At 51.2% G+C, this 15,518-nt stretch overlaps 9 protein-coding genes across 9 annotated transcripts; 5 read left to right on the top strand and 4 right to left on the bottom strand.

Annotated features, from left to right (window-relative positions):
* Nucleotides 1–145: 145 nt before the first annotated feature.
* Nucleotides 146–883, bottom strand: B9G98_00519 (Glycerol-1-phosphate phosphohydrolase 1; the record flags this gene model as incomplete). The annotated part of the gene is made up of 1 exon (XM_024807077.1): nucleotides 146–883. The coding sequence occupies one exon, from the start codon at nucleotides 881–883 to the stop codon at nucleotides 146–148; it is 738 nt and encodes a 245-aa protein (XP_024662845.1).
* A 1,614-nt stretch (nucleotides 884–2,497) lies between these two features.
* Nucleotides 2,498–3,055, top strand: B9G98_00518 (37S ribosomal protein S18, mitochondrial; the record flags this gene model as incomplete). The annotated part of the gene is made up of 1 exon (XM_024807076.1): nucleotides 2,498–3,055. The coding sequence occupies one exon, from the start codon at nucleotides 2,498–2,500 to the stop codon at nucleotides 3,053–3,055; it is 558 nt and encodes a 185-aa protein (XP_024662844.1).
* Nucleotides 3,056–3,157: 102 nt separating this feature from the next.
* Nucleotides 3,158–4,549, top strand: B9G98_00517 (CDP-diacylglycerol--glycerol-3-phosphate 3-phosphatidyltransferase; the record flags this gene model as incomplete). The annotated part of the gene is made up of 1 exon (XM_024807075.1): nucleotides 3,158–4,549. One exon carries the CDS (start codon nucleotides 3,158–3,160, stop codon nucleotides 4,547–4,549), a length of 1,392 nt encoding a protein of 463 aa, XP_024662843.1.
* Nucleotides 4,550–4,583: 34 nt separating this feature from the next.
* On the top strand, nucleotides 4,584–5,366 carry B9G98_00516 (SAGA-associated factor 29; the record flags this gene model as incomplete). Its single annotated transcript, XM_024807074.1, has 1 exon — nucleotides 4,584–5,366. The coding sequence occupies one exon, from the start codon at nucleotides 4,584–4,586 to the stop codon at nucleotides 5,364–5,366; it is 783 nt and encodes a 260-aa protein (XP_024662842.1).
* Nucleotides 5,367–5,427: 61 nt separating this feature from the next.
* B9G98_00515 (hypothetical protein) lies at nucleotides 5,428–6,387 on the bottom strand (the record flags this gene model as incomplete). The annotated part of the gene is made up of 1 exon (XM_024807073.1): nucleotides 5,428–6,387. The coding sequence occupies one exon, from the start codon at nucleotides 6,385–6,387 to the stop codon at nucleotides 5,428–5,430; it is 960 nt and encodes a 319-aa protein (XP_024662841.1).
* A 74-nt stretch (nucleotides 6,388–6,461) lies between these two features.
* Nucleotides 6,462–6,893, top strand: B9G98_00514 (Molybdopterin synthase catalytic subunit; the record flags this gene model as incomplete). Its single annotated transcript, XM_024807072.1, has 1 exon — nucleotides 6,462–6,893. The coding sequence occupies one exon, from the start codon at nucleotides 6,462–6,464 to the stop codon at nucleotides 6,891–6,893; it is 432 nt and encodes a 143-aa protein (XP_024662840.1).
* A 77-nt stretch (nucleotides 6,894–6,970) lies between these two features.
* On the bottom strand, nucleotides 6,971–9,452 carry B9G98_00513 (Uncharacterized protein C4.03c; the record flags this gene model as incomplete). Its single annotated transcript, XM_024807071.1, has 2 exons — nucleotides 6,971–6,987; nucleotides 7,010–9,452. The coding sequence occupies 2 exons, from the start codon at nucleotides 9,450–9,452 to the stop codon at nucleotides 6,971–6,973; spliced, it is 2,460 nt and encodes an 819-aa protein (XP_024662839.1).
* A 293-nt stretch (nucleotides 9,453–9,745) lies between these two features.
* B9G98_00512 (DNA damage-inducible protein DIN7) lies at nucleotides 9,746–10,891 on the top strand (the record flags this gene model as incomplete). Its single annotated transcript, XM_024807070.1, has 1 exon — nucleotides 9,746–10,891. The coding sequence occupies one exon, from the start codon at nucleotides 9,746–9,748 to the stop codon at nucleotides 10,889–10,891; it is 1,146 nt and encodes a 381-aa protein (XP_024662838.1).
* A 26-nt stretch (nucleotides 10,892–10,917) lies between these two features.
* Nucleotides 10,918–15,486, bottom strand: B9G98_00511 (Actin cytoskeleton-regulatory complex protein PAN1; the record flags this gene model as incomplete). The annotated part of the gene is made up of 1 exon (XM_024807069.1): nucleotides 10,918–15,486. The coding sequence occupies one exon, from the start codon at nucleotides 15,484–15,486 to the stop codon at nucleotides 10,918–10,920; it is 4,569 nt and encodes a 1,522-aa protein (XP_024662837.1).
* Between the last annotated feature and the right edge of the window lie 32 nt (nucleotides 15,487–15,518).

Raw genomic sequence — 15,518 nt, 5'->3', positions numbered from 1 at the left:
GGGCACATGTGGCACACTCGTCGTGTGCACGGTGTGAGTGTGAGCTCTGTGACTGAGAAGATTTAGTGACACGCTGAACGAAGATTGGAGTGATGGATGAAAGCGATGGTTGATAAATATTGATATTTATGTAGATGCAAATAATTTAGAGAGGGTTGGTAACGGCGAGCTTCAAAACGCCAGTCTCAGCATCCCAGCTCTTAACACGAATGTGGGTCAAATCGGGAATGACAATGTCGGCGCCAGCGGCCTTGACCTTGTCGGCACCATAAGTAGTAGCCATGCCGACAACAAAGGCACCAGCGTCCTTGCCAGCGCGGATACCAGCGGGGGCATCCTCAAAAACAAGGAAGTGGTGAGCCAGGTCGAGGTCCTTGTGGCCCTTCATGTAGCCTTCGGGATGGGGCTTGCCCTCGACAATGTGCTCAGCGGTAACAAAGACCTCGGGGGGAGTAATCTCCAAAAAGTCACTGAGCCATGAGGTAGCCATCACGGTGGTGCCTGAAGTAACGATACCCCATTGAGAAGCAGGCAACTCACTCAAAAACTTGTGCACACCAGGAACAGGTTTGGCAATGTGCTTCCAGCGCTGAGGAATGGTGGCCTCGAACTTGGCAGACATCTCTTTGTTGGCAAGCTCGGGCTTCCACATGCGCAGGATGTCGAGAGTGCGGCGGCCGTGCGAGGTGCGCAGCAGCTCCTCAGCGTCAATGTCGTAGGTGGCACCAAAGTCGCGCCAGAATGCCTCAACGCAGTCAGTGGAAAGCATGAGTGTGCCGTCAAGATCAAAGAGACAGCCGGAGGTGCTGATCTCAACCTCATGGGCCTCAGGGTGAGTAGAGGTGATCTGGGTAAAGTACTTGGAAGAGGTAGTGGCACTCATTTTTGATTCAAAAGATTGTAACAGTGTTTGTTGGAAACTGGCCAATGCGCAGGGTCTTTTATAGTTCGGTGTGGGTTCGGCATTGATCGATATCCATCGCCGTTACCGCTACCCAGGTGACGTCATGCATATTATTACCGAAGCAACGGGCCCACATTGGCAACCGAGAAGGCTCTAGTCAACGGTCGATCTTTTAGTTATGTGACTGAGGAGACTTCAACAGACAGTTAATATTCTGCCGCACTCACGAAACGTTCAATATCGATTTTCCCAACTATTTTAGTGGTTCCCTCCTGTTCGCCGCACTGCAATTTGACGTTTTGAGACAATATGCAGGATGATGTCAGTGCCTTATGCGGTTTTGGGACTGTTTTTACTTGCAGAATTGTACTTTTCCATGTGGTAATGCGATTAGATTATTTTTTAATTTAAACTCAAAGAATTCAGACGTCACACCAGGTTTACACGTCGAAAGTTCTATCAGGATATTTAAACTCGAGTTGAGTGATGAGCTTCGGGTCCAGTCTGCAAAACTCGTGAAAGCTCATTTTTTCCGAATTACTGTGTTATCACCTAATAGGAAAAAAAATCTGCAACGTCACAGTGAAAAAAACCCCTTCCAGTAAGTCACGTGATATACGTCAGAGCAGTTGCCGACGCCCCCTGTTTTTGGTGTTTTGGCTGATCCAGCGGTGATAAAGTAATTTTTAAATAGTTAAAAATTAATTTTGTATCCTCTTTTTAGATATTTGACTGGATCTAAAGTTGTGTAACTCAGAAGCAGGCGCATATCGTTCAGTTGCTCTTATCGGCTCTATCAGCACATGTGCGGGCGATTCCAAGCTCGATAACAGGTAACCACCTCCAGCGCTAAAGTGACATTGAGACAGCGGCGAGCTAAGTAGAGCTCAAAGCAAATCAAATATAAAATTACACCAATTACCCCTAGACTTGCTAAATTGAATTATAAGTCAATATTTTATCCAGAAGCTTCTGGTTTATCTTCCTAGCGCTGTGGGTCTGCTGGCGGTTGTCACCAGCTTCTGGACTTGCATCGGCCTGGCGATATTACCCTAGCCCACACGAAAAGCACCTCCCTGGGCTAGGCGTAGCGTTTGGTGTGTTGGTATGCGCATTGACGTAGCCTGCTGTTAACTTTGTTGGGCGAGCTTCTTTGAATACTTGCGATGTTTCATACGGGGTTTTCAGCGCGCAAGACACGTTTGTGAAGGGATGAGTTAGAGTTTTCTAATCGTCTAGGCGCCCACACAAATCTTCTTGACACCAACTCATCGGGACTCACCAACATGAACGTGCTAACGTGATTATTAACTGTCCACAGCAATACCGTAGCAACAGATATTCACATGAGATTTGGTATGTATTGAGTAAGAACCAGGTTTCAAAGACTGCGTGTGTTACATTCGAGCGGCTTGATGGAAATCAGCCAGCACGGCATTTAGCGCTAGCTTCGATCAGCCAATTTTGATAACTATTCAAAGTAACCCTCAATTAAAATGTAACTGGTAAGATTTAATTAAACTCATTTTCCAGGACTCGAAGCTGGAAATGAAATTTAAATTTCACTCCCGGGATGACTAACGCTGCTCAATAATGCTCAGAAAACTGTTCGCTGCTCAGGCTGCTCCAGCCTCGACAGTTAATCGTGCTCTTTCCGAAAGTTTGAGCACCCGCAGTATTTATGACAATGATAGCTTCAACCCCGAGCATATGTTGCACTGTATGTTTACCCGCAACAACACCATACTAACCCTGTCTCGACGAGTTCAAAAGTACAAGCCCTCCGCGGAGGTTGCCAACAAGGGCCCCAACTACTTGGATCAAGCTGCTCTTATTGACATTGTTCGCCCCCAACAGGAAGTTATTCTCACAGTGTCCACTGGCCAGCTCGGGTTCAAGGGCACCAAAAAGAGCACATATGACGCGGCCTTCCAAACGTCTGCTCGCATGTTTGAGCTCATGGAACAAAAGGGCTTGCTCAACAAAAACATTGAACTTGTTACTCGTAACTTTGGACAGAACCGCACTGCATTTTTTAGCGTTCTTTTCGGCAAAGAGGGTACCAAGGTGCGTCCTTTGATCAAGCGTGTCACTGACGGCACTCGTATCAAATTTGGTGGTGATCGCAGTCCTAACAAGCGCCGCGTTTGATGTGCTATGTGCGGCTATCTCATGTATATATACATTGTCAAGTAGACACTAATTTTCTTTGTCTGCCCAGGTGGATTTTTTTCTTGCTTTTCTAATCACAAAATGAGCCTAAAGTCGACGTTGGCTCAGCTTGATTTAGCGGCGCCAAGGTTCGCCCTGGCACCTCAGGCGGTGACAATCCTGTCTGCGCCTGACGAATTTTATTCGCAGTTGAAAGCCCGTATTCTGGGTGCTCAAAGGCGCATATTCTTGGCCACTTTGTATATTGGCAAATCCGAAGATGAGCTGATCAGTGTTTTAGACCAAAGCTTGCAGAAAAATAATGCTTTGGATGTACATATTCTTACAGATGGGCTTCGAGGGACTAGAGAGGCGCCGCAAAAGAGCACTGCTTCACTGCTAGCTCCTCTAGTAGCCAAGTACCCGGCACGCGTGCATGTGTCGATGTATCAAACGCCAGCGTTGAATGGCCTTGCCAAACTAATGGTTCCTCAGCGATTCAACGAAGGATGGGGGCTTCAGCACATGAAATTGTATGGATTCGACGATGATATCGTGCTGTCTGGAGCTAACTTGTCGAAAGACTACTTCACCAACCGCCAGGACAGGTACATTGCCATCTCAAACAAAGAGGTGACCGAGTACTTTTACCAATTGCACAAAGCAGTGTCATATTTGAGCTACCAGCTGCAACACGAGGACCGGAGCAGGGGTCCGTCGGACAATTTCAAGCTGGTTTGGACCTCAGACTGTCCTAGTCCAGCCGATCCAAAAGGGTATAGGAAGGAAGCGTCGAGAATATTGGCGCCATTGCTGAAACCAGATACCAAGGTGTCGCCTGCAGATGACAAGGGTACTTATTTGTATCCGATCGCCCAGTTCACGCCGTTGATTGGCGATACCGCCAGCAACGAACTCAAGGCCATGGGATTGCTAACAAAAATGCTCAAGGGTAACTTTGATTGGACGCTCACGGCTGGGTATTTCAATATCTCGGAAAGGCTTCAGGAGGGGCTTTTAAAATCTACTCCTGGGACTGCGAAAGTAATTACAGCAGGCGAGAAAGCCAACGGGTTCTACCAATCTAAAGGCGTGTCTTCGCAAATCCCAGACCTGTACTCCATGCTGGCAAAGCGGTTTATCAAAAAGGCAGAACACATCCAGCCACGGATCCAGATGCTAGAGTGGGAAAATGGTCAGTACAACAAGCCTAATGGGTGGTCGTACCATGCCAAAGGGCTATGGGTTATGCCTCGAGGCGAATCGCCCGTACTGACGGTGATTGGCTCGTCGAACTTCACAAAACGAGCCTATGCACACGATCTCGAAGCTGGAGCAGTGCTTGTCACTGGATCACCCGAACTGAGGGCCAAAATGGCAGCAGAGGTTGCCAACCTCGAAAAGCATACCACCCCCAAAACGTCACGTGACTACAACAAGCGGCCGACCCTTATCCAAAGACTATTTGTAAGGCTGATGGGAAACAAGCTGTGATCACAGAAGACCCCCCGGTTTTTGGTCGAATATAATGCGCAACCGAAGAGGCCAGTCGGCCGCTGCATCAGCAGGGACACTGTCGGGCTCGTCTGAGGCATTGAACGATACGTGGAATCAGGTGCGAAGCAAAGTCAAGCAGGCCCAGCAGGTGCTAAATACACTGGTTATTCCCGGCAATATACCAACGAATTCGGATCTAAAATCACTGGAGGATCAGGACTTGGACGAGCTCAAGACTGCTCTGGATCAGTCGCGAGCTGAACATGTACAAAACTTACAGTTGTGGGAGCAGTGCGGCCAGCATTTGCAAGACGCGCTGGACGCAACCGTGCTCACAGTCTATTTACGGAACGAGCCTGAAACAAAGAAGAGGCGCCGAACTACGACCGGGTCGACTGCGGCAACGCCTGCAGCGGCGTCCTCAGGGAATGAGCTGGCAATTGGCGCCAAGGTTGCATTTCGGCTGCCAGGGACTAAGGCGCCTGATGATGAATGGATTCTCTGCGAGGTTATCAAGGTTCTTCAAGAGGGACAACGCTACGAAGTCCAGGATCCCGAACCGGACGAAAAACACCAGGCGGGCAAGATTTACAGGGCAAGTGTGCGGGACATGATTGCCCTCCCAGCCAGGGGTGCCAATTTGCCGGCTCTGGCAGCCGGGACGACTGTTTTAGCCCAGTACCCAGAAACCACTGCGTTTTACCGGGCGGAGGTTACGTCCTGTAACTCTCAAAAGTGTTTATTAGTGTTTGAAGGCGAAGAAGAAACCGGCAAACAAACTGAAGTGGATCGACATTTAGTTCTCGGATTATAAACTGTACATACGAGAAAGTGGAAAAAACGAATATGTAGCGGGAAAAAGAAGACAAACTGCTTTAGCTGCTTCGCTCCAGAGGAGGAGGATAGCGGGCGTAAGTCACCACGAGGTCCTGACCACCGTATCTATAACCATTGAAGCTTTCTATCGCGACGGCCGCCATGGAGTTGCCCAGAAGCTTTACGAGACCACTGCCGGAAGGACGGCCGTCAGGGAAACGCTGTATTTCGGCTTGTTCTACCACACCGACGGTGCGGAACAGATCAACCAGGTCGGTGTCGGTGGTTTGCCAGGGCAAGTTACTGACGTGGATCGTGTTGGAGGGAACACCGTGACCAGATGCGGATGCAAAGCTTGAGTGCACGGGGCGGCGGAAAGAGCCGCGGGTGGGTTGCTTTTTGGCGAACGAGCCGGATTCGGACATTCGTTCAGATAAGGGCCGATCGAGACGGACTTCAATGACACGGCCATCAACCTCCTTGCCATTGAGAGTCTCAATAGCCTCGTCGGCAGCCTCTTTTGTTTCATACACGACTGTGCCGTAGCCCTTGGAGCGGCGTTGGTCGCCGACAGGCACATCAGCTCTAATCACGGGGCCAGCCGCTCGGGCGAAATCTTTGAGGTCCTGCCATGCCATGGACCAGGGCAGGTTCCCAAAGAACACAGTGGTGCCCTTTTCGTTGGCGGCGAATCTATTGTAGAAAGGTTTCCCAGAATCGTCGCCGTCGGTGGCGGAAGACGGGTTGGGACGGGCCGGACGAAGGTAGGTCGTGCGTCCCTCCAAGGTATCTTCGTTCAGATCGCCAATCACCTTTTCAGCATCTTCAGGGGTAGCGAATTCGGCGATAGCAGCGCCGCGGGGAAGCCCCTTGTAATTGTACAACAGCTCTATCGAAACTGGTTCAACGCTTCGAGACACATACTCCTTCAAATCCTCTTCAGTGGTGTTGTAGGAAAGATTTCCAATATACACCTTGCGCTGCTGCGGTGTTTCCATATTTACAAACTCGACAACCATATCACCAGAGTTGTGATGAGGAAAATTTCCCAATTAAAAATCAAGCCAACAAATCCTCCCAAGCTTGTTTCCGAATGGCTGTACGCACTGCTATAGTAGACGGAGAGTTGGACACAGCAGGCTTAATTAAATGGGCGAAAACTCCCAAAGCCGGAGCCATTGTTTTCTTTGGTGGGACAACAAGAGACAATTGCGATGATAAGACGGTGGTCTCGCTAGCATACGAAGCGTACATTCCACGAGCCGAGAAGACTCTGCGCGAGATTGCCCTTAAGGCGTCAGAGATGCCGGGTGTGCACAATGTAGCTATCGAACACCGGATTGGAACCGTGCCCGTTTGTGAAGAGAGTGTGGCAATTGTGGTGGCCACCTCCCACCGTCATCAAGGCTGGGAGGCAGCCAAAGATGTCCTCGAGAAAGTCAAAGAGTCCTTGGAGATCTGGAAGCGTGAGGTATTTGACGACGGAAAGAGCCAATGGGTCGAGGGCGTAGCCCGTAAAGGTTAAGATTTTATTTAATTAGTTAGCTCGATATATCTTTTGAATATAGTCCGAGTAGGACGGTCCCCCCGCCCCATCTTCGATCATGTGGGCAACAACACTATGTTCTGCGCCATCGAGACCCTCGCGAGCGAGCTGGAGCGGACACCAGGGGCGGCCAACGTGCTCAGCAAGCTGTGCACACAGTTCGCGAGTGTGGCGGGAGATGTCAGAATCGAGCACGGGCAGTTCGTCCAAATAGGGCGAGACTTGGTCCAAACTCTCGGCTCCAAGCAAATCGCGTACAAGAGCCGGCGGTACCGTACTCGTAACAAACAGCAGAAACTTGAGACCGTTAAAAATAAGGTAGCATCCGCCAGTGCTCAGCGCCGACAGCTTGGCCTCCAACATAGGCAATGTTGTCAGATCAATGCCGTCTTGGACATCAAACAGCTCGTGAACAGGGTATATCCGCGGGTATAAATATAATGAGAGCTGGGCAACCGTCATACGCTCGATTAAACGAGCCGAGTGGGTCCGGCTGTCGGACATGTAGGTTCGCGGGCTGAATGCTGGACATTTTATAAGAGCGAGGCTCATTGGAAGCAGGGGACGGAGCTGTGTGGGAACAACAAGGTACCCACTAGGCATATTGGTACCGGAATTGGTTCTTGCTGCAGTGAAAATTTCCCGAATCTTTTCAACAATAGCCGTGCGAAGCATTGCCAAAGGCTTGGCAAACATCTGAGCAGTAGTTTGTCGGGCGATGGCCGCAACAACAACATCAGAGTCAACAAACCGCAAAACAGCTTTAAACATATCAGTGACTCCTGATACAATATTACAAACCCGGAGACGACGAGTCCCCCATGGAGTGGTGTACAGGACGGCACATTGAACATGAACGTCCAGTTTTGGATCCAGCGACCCATCATAAACGATTGTTGCCAAGACATTAGTTGCAGAATCCATAAGTCCTAACTCTGGAGCCCAGACCTTTTCGATCTGGAGACCGTTAGAGGTTCGGAACTTCAGAGCTGTCTGGGTAGCGACTAACGGCTCGGCACATGCCTCCACAAAATCAACCATGAACGCTCGTGCATCTCGTTGGCCAACATATTGTGGGTAAACCAGGTGACGACCACCAGAAGCTTGAGCAACAAAGCCAAAGTTTGTGAGATCGCTGTAACCAGTGGGGAAAGCGAAAAGATCAAAACCAATACCACATTTACTGTACTCTTTGGCCATATCAGTATACCAGGTAGCCGTAGGTAGAAACAGTTCTTTTGCCAGCTGATGCGAATCAGCCTGGGTGTTTGAGGGAGGTGTATACAACCCACTGTCACGACGAACCAGTTTGCCAGGCGCCATTGACGGGAACGTGGTGCAAATTGCAGAGATCCGCCCACCAGCCTCACCCAAAGCATCTTGACCTACTTTAAGTAAAGTTCCAAAACACGAATGATTTGGAGCGTTTGGGAACAAGTTTGGCAGGTTGTCCAGCAAAGACGACATACCTTCAAACGCCTCTTCTGGATTGACAAACAAGTCAGGAGGAACCACGGGATCCTGCAAATTGTTATCTTGAAGCATCTCAAGCTGACCAGAGGCATTGAACCGGAAAAAAATGATCGACTGATGAAAGGCAACGATGGCAACTTGGGTGTCGGGCAGGAGACAGCCCTCTCCTGGGGTTTTGTCGAGTCCGTACAACGCTTGGCGAATAGCTTCAGCAGCAACGTGCACCAGCCCCTTTTTGACCGAGTCGCGGGACGTATCAATGGCAAACAGGTGCCTTAGTTTACTGCCAGTTCCGTAGGACGGCGGCAGCTCCATGTCATAAGTTCCCACTGACAGTTCGGGACGTGACTGCCAATCGATTCTGCGGCCAGTAGCATCTGTTTGTTCGAAATAATAGTCGGGAGTTCTGTTCACAAACTGGCACATGTTGCAAACAAACTTCGACCCCCCACTAGCAAACTGCATACTTGGATTCATGAATGTCCGGCAGCGAGCACAGCGTGGAGGCTCATCCTGGCTGAAATCCGCAATTGGAACTTCCGCTCGAGCGAATGGACGAGCCATCACGGCCAAAGGCAGTTTTGTGGCTTCGCGGAGCTTGGCACTAGCGGGCACATTGTACATTGACATGCGCAGGAAGTCCGGGCCGGAAATTCCCTGATCAATTACCTGATAGCTTGTGTCCCCAAGAGGCGGATTGGTGTGCTCAGAAGTCTTGAATAAGGGTGGAACACCGAGGGTTTGCTGGGCGATGATTCTTTCGTGTGGCAGAACAGGTACAGGCTCTTGGGTATTACTTCCAAAAGACAGAATTCTAGGCGCGTCTGTCGCAGAACTAGCAAGAGGAGCCGTCTGGTACTGCTGTCGAGGCGGGACTGGCTCTGAAACATGCAGGTTCGCCATCCCACCCAGCGGCCCGTATCCTGCCCCTCCCATCGGCACCTGGACAGGCGCTCCTCCATGTGGCACATAAGGCACCTCGGGCGCATACGGAGCCTCCTGGGAGTACGTGGGACCGGCTGCTGCCCGCTCTAGCGTGTGGTAGGCCCGGCGTGGCTTCACCATTCAGTTGGGACGAATCTGACTTTCCAACCCTGAGACACCTACTTATGGGAGTTGTTGGTCTTTTGAAGTGTCTGAAAGGGATTGGAAAGCTGCGGACGCTGGAGGATTTGGAGGGCTTGTGTTTAGGAGTTGATGGATATGGATGGCTTCACAGAGCGGTACTCACGTGTGCGGAAGATCTTGTCCACAATCGCCCCACGACGCGTTACCTAGAGTATATTGACCGGCGGGTTGCTCAATTCGAGCGAGCAGGCGTGAAACTTTATTTTGTTTTCGACGGAGCGTCCTTACCTATGAAAAAACGCGTTGACGCGCAACGTGCGGCACTCCGAGCCGACGCCAAAGCCAAGCATTCCTTGTCGGGATCGGCCTCCCATGCACACCGCGCGGTAGACGTGACGACCGACATGGCCTCGTGTGTTTGTGCGTACTTGCGGGCCAAAAAGATCCCGTATGTTGTGGCACCGTACGAAGCAGACCCCCAGCTCGTGTATTTAGAGCTCAATGGCCATGTTAATGGCCTGCTTTCCGAGGACAGTGACTTACTTATTTTTGGCGCCCGCAAGCTGTACACAAAACTGGACCAGTCTGGCTCGTGCATTGAGATAGATATCGACCGGCTCAAGTCATCACCATTGGGCTCACTGGCAGGACCTAATCAGGGATCCCTGTTGAGATTACTGGCCATAATCAGTGGCTGCGATTACAGCCCTGGAATTACTGGGTACGGCCCTATAAAAGCTGCGGCTCTTGTATCCCGACACCGTGATTTAGATGCAATTCTTGCTGCCGTTGTCAGAGATGGAAAGACGGTTCCAATCGAGTTCAGAGAGACCGCTCGTCGGGCTGATCTAGCATTCCGATACCAGAGGGTTTTCGACCCTGTGACACGGACCCTGGTTACGCTCAATGCCATTGAAACAGAGATTGAAGACGAGATTATTGGACCCAATATGGAATCCACAGATGCCTTGAGAATCGCCAGAGGAGTATGGTGCCCACAAACTCAGCGTATTCTTGCTGTACCTGTACATGTTCAGAAATTTCTTTCCCGCGTGAGCCGCCAGCCGCTTGCACCACTTCAATCAAAGCAAACGATTGAGAAGAAGGTTGAAAGAGTCTTAGGGATTAAGGGTACAGCGCTATCTCCATTTTTCAGTCCCAGACCGGCACCGTCGGCCCGCTGTGTGAATGCATACGAAAGTCCGCTAAAAAAGTCGACCGCATCTGAAAACGTTGCTCTCAAAGAGAATATCGCACCCGTTGTACCCATGATAATTGAAACTAGCGCGCCTCTGAAACAGAGTGTCACGCCCTTCAAAACTAACCCCCAGGTCGTTCCTCTAATAACGCCCAAGGCAGAGCCCACAACGCCAAAGAAAGAGTATCCGACTCCCCGAAGAATCGATTTCAAAAGGTTTGCATATAACCCTCAATAGTTTATAGGATCTTACTGATCTATGAATTACAGAACTCGGCCAAGTTCGGTAGATGAAATGCGTTGTTGCTCAGGGGCAACTTTACGTAGTGCTTTTCCGCGGGTGATGTCACTAAGGACATTGGCCATAGATGGTACACCAGCAGGGACGCCAGGGATGCCGGCAGGAGCGGCAGGAGCTGGCGGAGCAGGAGGCGCTGCAGGCGGAGCCATAGGCGGCGCAGGCGCCGCAGGCGGCACACTTGTGGGCGCCATGGGAGGAGCAGGTGGAGGAGGGGGTACCGAACCTGGCGCTTCGGAGATCGGCGCTTCTTGTGTACCTGCGGGAGCTTCAAAAGAAGACATTGGAGGGGCGGGCGGGGCTTCGAAAGAAGGCACAGGCGGAGCGGGCGGAGCGTCGAAGGAAGGTACAGGAGGAGCAGGAGCTTCGAAGGAAGGAGCCGGAGCAGCTTCGAAAGAAGGTACCGGGGGAGCAGGAGCTTCGAAGGAAGGAGCAGGAGGAGCTTCGAAAGAAGGTACCGGGGGAGCAGGAGCTTCGAAGGAAGGAGCAGGAGGAGCTTCGAAAGAAGGTACCGGGGGAGCAGGAGCTTCGAAGGAAGGAGCTGGAGCAGCTTCGAAAGAAGGTACGGGGGGAGCAGGAGGAGCTTCGAACGACGGCGCAGCAGGAGCAGGAGGAGCTTCGAACGACGGCACAGTAGAAGCCTCTGCTTGAGAGAAAACAGCCGACACAGGAGCTTCAGAAGCAGGAGCTTCAGGAACAGGTGTCATGGTTTCTCGTGCGTCCTTGAACTCAGACTCGAAATCAAACTCTTGCTGGTCTGGCAGAGCTTCAACAGAAGGGGCTACCGGCGGAGCCACAGGGGGGGCCACGGGCACCGGCGGAATCGTTGCCTCTGCAATCGCAGGTATAACGTCTGCAGCAGGCGCAGCAAACTCGGGAGCCGATGCAGCAGCACCAGTTATAGGTACATCAGTATCAACAGAAACAGTGGGTGCTGCTCCAGTTGGCTGAGGTCGCTGTGGGCCCATACTGCCAAAAAGTAACGATGCAAGCTGAGCAGGGGTTGCAGCACCTCGAGGCTGTTCATCATCGCTTTCTTCTTCACTCACACCCCATTCTTCATCGTCATCATTAGCAAATGATCGTGGAGGAGCAGGAGCACGAGCAGCAGGGGCAGAAGCAGCAGGAGCAGAAACCGCTCCGGCGGCAGAAGAGGCACCCATACTAGCAGCGAAGGGATTGTAGTCCTGCTCTACAGGCTCTCGGTCTTTACTTGCCAGAGTGGATGCTGCAGAAGGCTGTGTTTCAATCTTAGGGGGTGCTGTGGTTGTCAACGGTGGCTGGGCCTTAGGCACTGCCGGAACAGGGCTAGCGGTTGTACGGACACTTGAGGTAGCTTTAGGAACCTTCACAGTAGAAGTAGTTACAGGGACCTTAGGCTCAGCCTTGGGTGCAGCCTTCGGTTCGTCTTTAGGTTCTTCACTGAGTGCCTTTTCCTGCAGTTCTAGCTCTTCATACTGTTTCTGCAAAGCAGCTAGCCGACGTTCCTTTTCTTGGTTTGCAGCCTTTTTTCTCTCCTCTAGCTGTTGGATATGCTTGCGTTTTTCTTCTAATTGCTGCATGATCTTCTTTTCTTCTTCGTCCTCTTGGTAAGCCGTAGACTTTTGCGTCACAGGCTCCTGAACAGATTCTGCCTCAACCTGAGGTGGGCCAGGTGGTTTGGGAGTCTCCTGCAGCACTTGTTCGGGAGCTTGTTTCTTTTCCTCGTTGGAAACTTCTTTAGGTGCAGACGCCTCTTTAGGAGCATCCTTAGCTTCAGCTTTGGAATCACGATGTATACCACGCTTGGCCATACTATCGTTGAGTTTGCGACGGGCCTCAGCACGAATACGAGCAATTCTTTCAGCAGGAGTCTCCTTTGCAGGCGGAGTAGCTGAAGAAGCAGGTGTACTGACAGGCGACGCCGAAGCCACCGGGCCAGGCTCCGTTCTGGCCGGTTGAGCGGAACTTACAGGTTCAGGGGTGGAAGTCGCACTCGTTGATAAAGATGGTTTACGCAACTCCAAGATAAACCGCTTAACGTCCTCTTCAACACCGACGGCTTCTTCCCAACGACGGCGATCACGATCAGCTTGCTCATCTACGCCAGCACGAAGCTGACGATCCAAATCCCGCTTCGTAGACATGACACTTTCCTCGAGTGCCCGCAACGATTGTTCATTGGTATCACGCTGCTTTTGAGCATTCTGCCCTTCCTCGACAAGCTCTTTCTCAAACTCCTCAAAAGCTGTCGCAGCATTACCCTGAGACGATCTTCCAGTAATTGCAGACATTCTAGCCCGCAACTCAGCGCGGCGACGAGCAGCTGCGCGATCGGCTTCAGTTATAGTCCCGTCGGGACCAGTTCCTGGAATGGACACACCGGGGTTGGCTTTCTCGAATTTCTTACGCATCAACTCGATCTTGGCATTGGCAATCTCCTGCTCCACACTGCGAATACTAGTAGTTAGTTGGGGAAGTGTATCGGTAAGTTGTTCAAGCCGTACAATTAGCTGTTGACGGTCGACTGATCCGCCATTCACCCCACCAGCTGGAGGTGTAGCATCAAGCTCGGCTTGAATGGATCGAATTTTGAGTTTGAGCTCATCAATTGCCCGAAGATTACCATGGTCGATGGAGCTGTCACGATCACGGGTTTCCTCATCACGAATATTGAGAGCCTCTATCTTGATTTTAGCCTCACGTACCTCCTTGGCAAGCTGAGCAACATCTGATGGGCTCGATTTTGAAGATGTCGATGTAGATGCATTTTTAGGGGGCGCTCGATGCCTAGCTGCTGAAATATAACCCCCGACGTCATTGTCATCGTTTTTGAACACAGTAGCATCCTTCTTTAAGACAGGCTTGTTATCCTTGAAGGAACGCTGCTTGAGATAGGAGACCTGACCTGTAGACGAGCGGACAGGTTGCTTCAAATGCTCCCTCATCTGGTCCAAAGAATCCTGAAGATGTTTCGAGCTGGGTGGAATGAGCTCCGGAGGCAGACGGTTTGGAATTTCATAGCCATTGAGCTTGCGGTAAATAAGATGCATTGCAACCGCAAACTCGTCCCGGCCAAGTTTGCCCTTGTCATTTTGATCACACAATGTCCATATACGTTCCAACGAGCTGCGATCAAGACCAGATTTTGTAAAGATTTCGATCGCAGTGCCCCCGTCGATCATGCCTTGCCGAGAACGATCCCATTCGTTGAAAATGTTGTCATAAACCTGCTTCTCTTGCTTTGAGATCGCAGCAGATACCGTTGCATTACCCTGCAACGCTGAGGCTGAACTAGTCGATGCCTGAGGTGTGAACTGACTAGAAAAGCCATCTAAACCAGGCGTCGAGGCATTGATAAAGCCCCACTGTCCAGGTTTGCCGGTCGGCATTGGCGTCAGTCCAACAGGGCCAGTGGACTGAGCTTGAAGTGGCTGCTGTGCAGACTGTGACATTTGATTTTGCAATTGCGGCGCTTGGTAGCTTTGATAAGGTTGTTGATAGCCACCGGTGATTTGAGGCTGCAGACCGCCAGTTATTTGAGGCTGAAGGCCGCCAGTGATCTGGGGCTGAAGGCCACCGGTGATCTGGGGCTGAAATCCACCGGTGAGTTGGGGCATCAACCCGCCTGTGACCTGGGATTGTAAACCACCAGTAATCTGGGGTTGCAAACCCGTAGACTGGGGTTGTGGGGCCTGCTGGTAACCGCCAGTTAATTGAGACCGCAAACTGTTGGTCTGTTGAGGTTGGAGGTAACCGGTAGACTGCGGTTGAACAAACCCGGTTGATTGGTTCTGAATATACGACTGCTGGGGCTGAGCATAGCCAGTTGACTGAGGTTGAGCATAACCAGTTGACTGGGGTTGAGCATAACCACCAGTAGCTTGAGATTGTAGAGGCTGGAAAGCCTGGGCAAAGCCACCTGTAATCTGCGCTTGCAGCTGCTGGGGCAGCTGTTGGTACCCCGCGGACTGACCGGTTTGCTGTCGCAGTTGATCGAAGGCATTCGAACTCGTATTGCGAGTATCCGGAGCAGCAAAAGAAATTATGTCAACCATATCACCGACCTCGCGACGAATTGTAGGATGAACATCCTGAGGAACAGGCTCTCCTCGAAGCACCTTGGCGCAGAGGTACATGGCCAAACAAAATTCGGGAAAAAGAAGTTGACCGGAACGAGTTGTGTCTGCAATCTGCCAGATATCACCCAGTGTAGCTGACGGCAAGTTCGAGCGCATAAGAATCAGCCTGGCGGTTTGCCCACTCAAGGCAAGTTCACCGGGCTGCAGCGAGGCCGAAAATAACTGGCCAAAGTTCTGCTGATCCTGCTGGGTAATAAAACTAAGCCGCTTCGAGGGCACTGCGGTGGAGTTTGAGGTTGCAGTCATATCCGCAGAGGCAGTCATACCCGTAGGGATGGGTGCTAGCGGGGTCATTTGAGGAGCCATTTGCGGAGCCTGCTGCTGAGCGGGAGCACTGTACATTTGACCCGGCATAGGGGGTTGCATTTGCTGGTTAGCCTGGCCGTAGAATTGGCCCGACCCGTATGGATACATTTGTGCCGGTATACAAAAAGTACTAATAGAAG

The sequence above is a fragment of the Wickerhamiella sorbophila genome, assembly GCF_002251995.1.
Source record: "Wickerhamiella sorbophila strain DS02 chromosome Unknown contig1, whole genome shotgun sequence".
Classification (NCBI taxonomy): domain Eukaryota; kingdom Fungi; phylum Ascomycota; class Dipodascomycetes; order Dipodascales; family Trichomonascaceae; genus Wickerhamiella; species Wickerhamiella sorbophila.
Note: the sequence above shows the minus strand (reverse complement) of the source record. Positions and strands in the feature narration are given on the sequence as shown.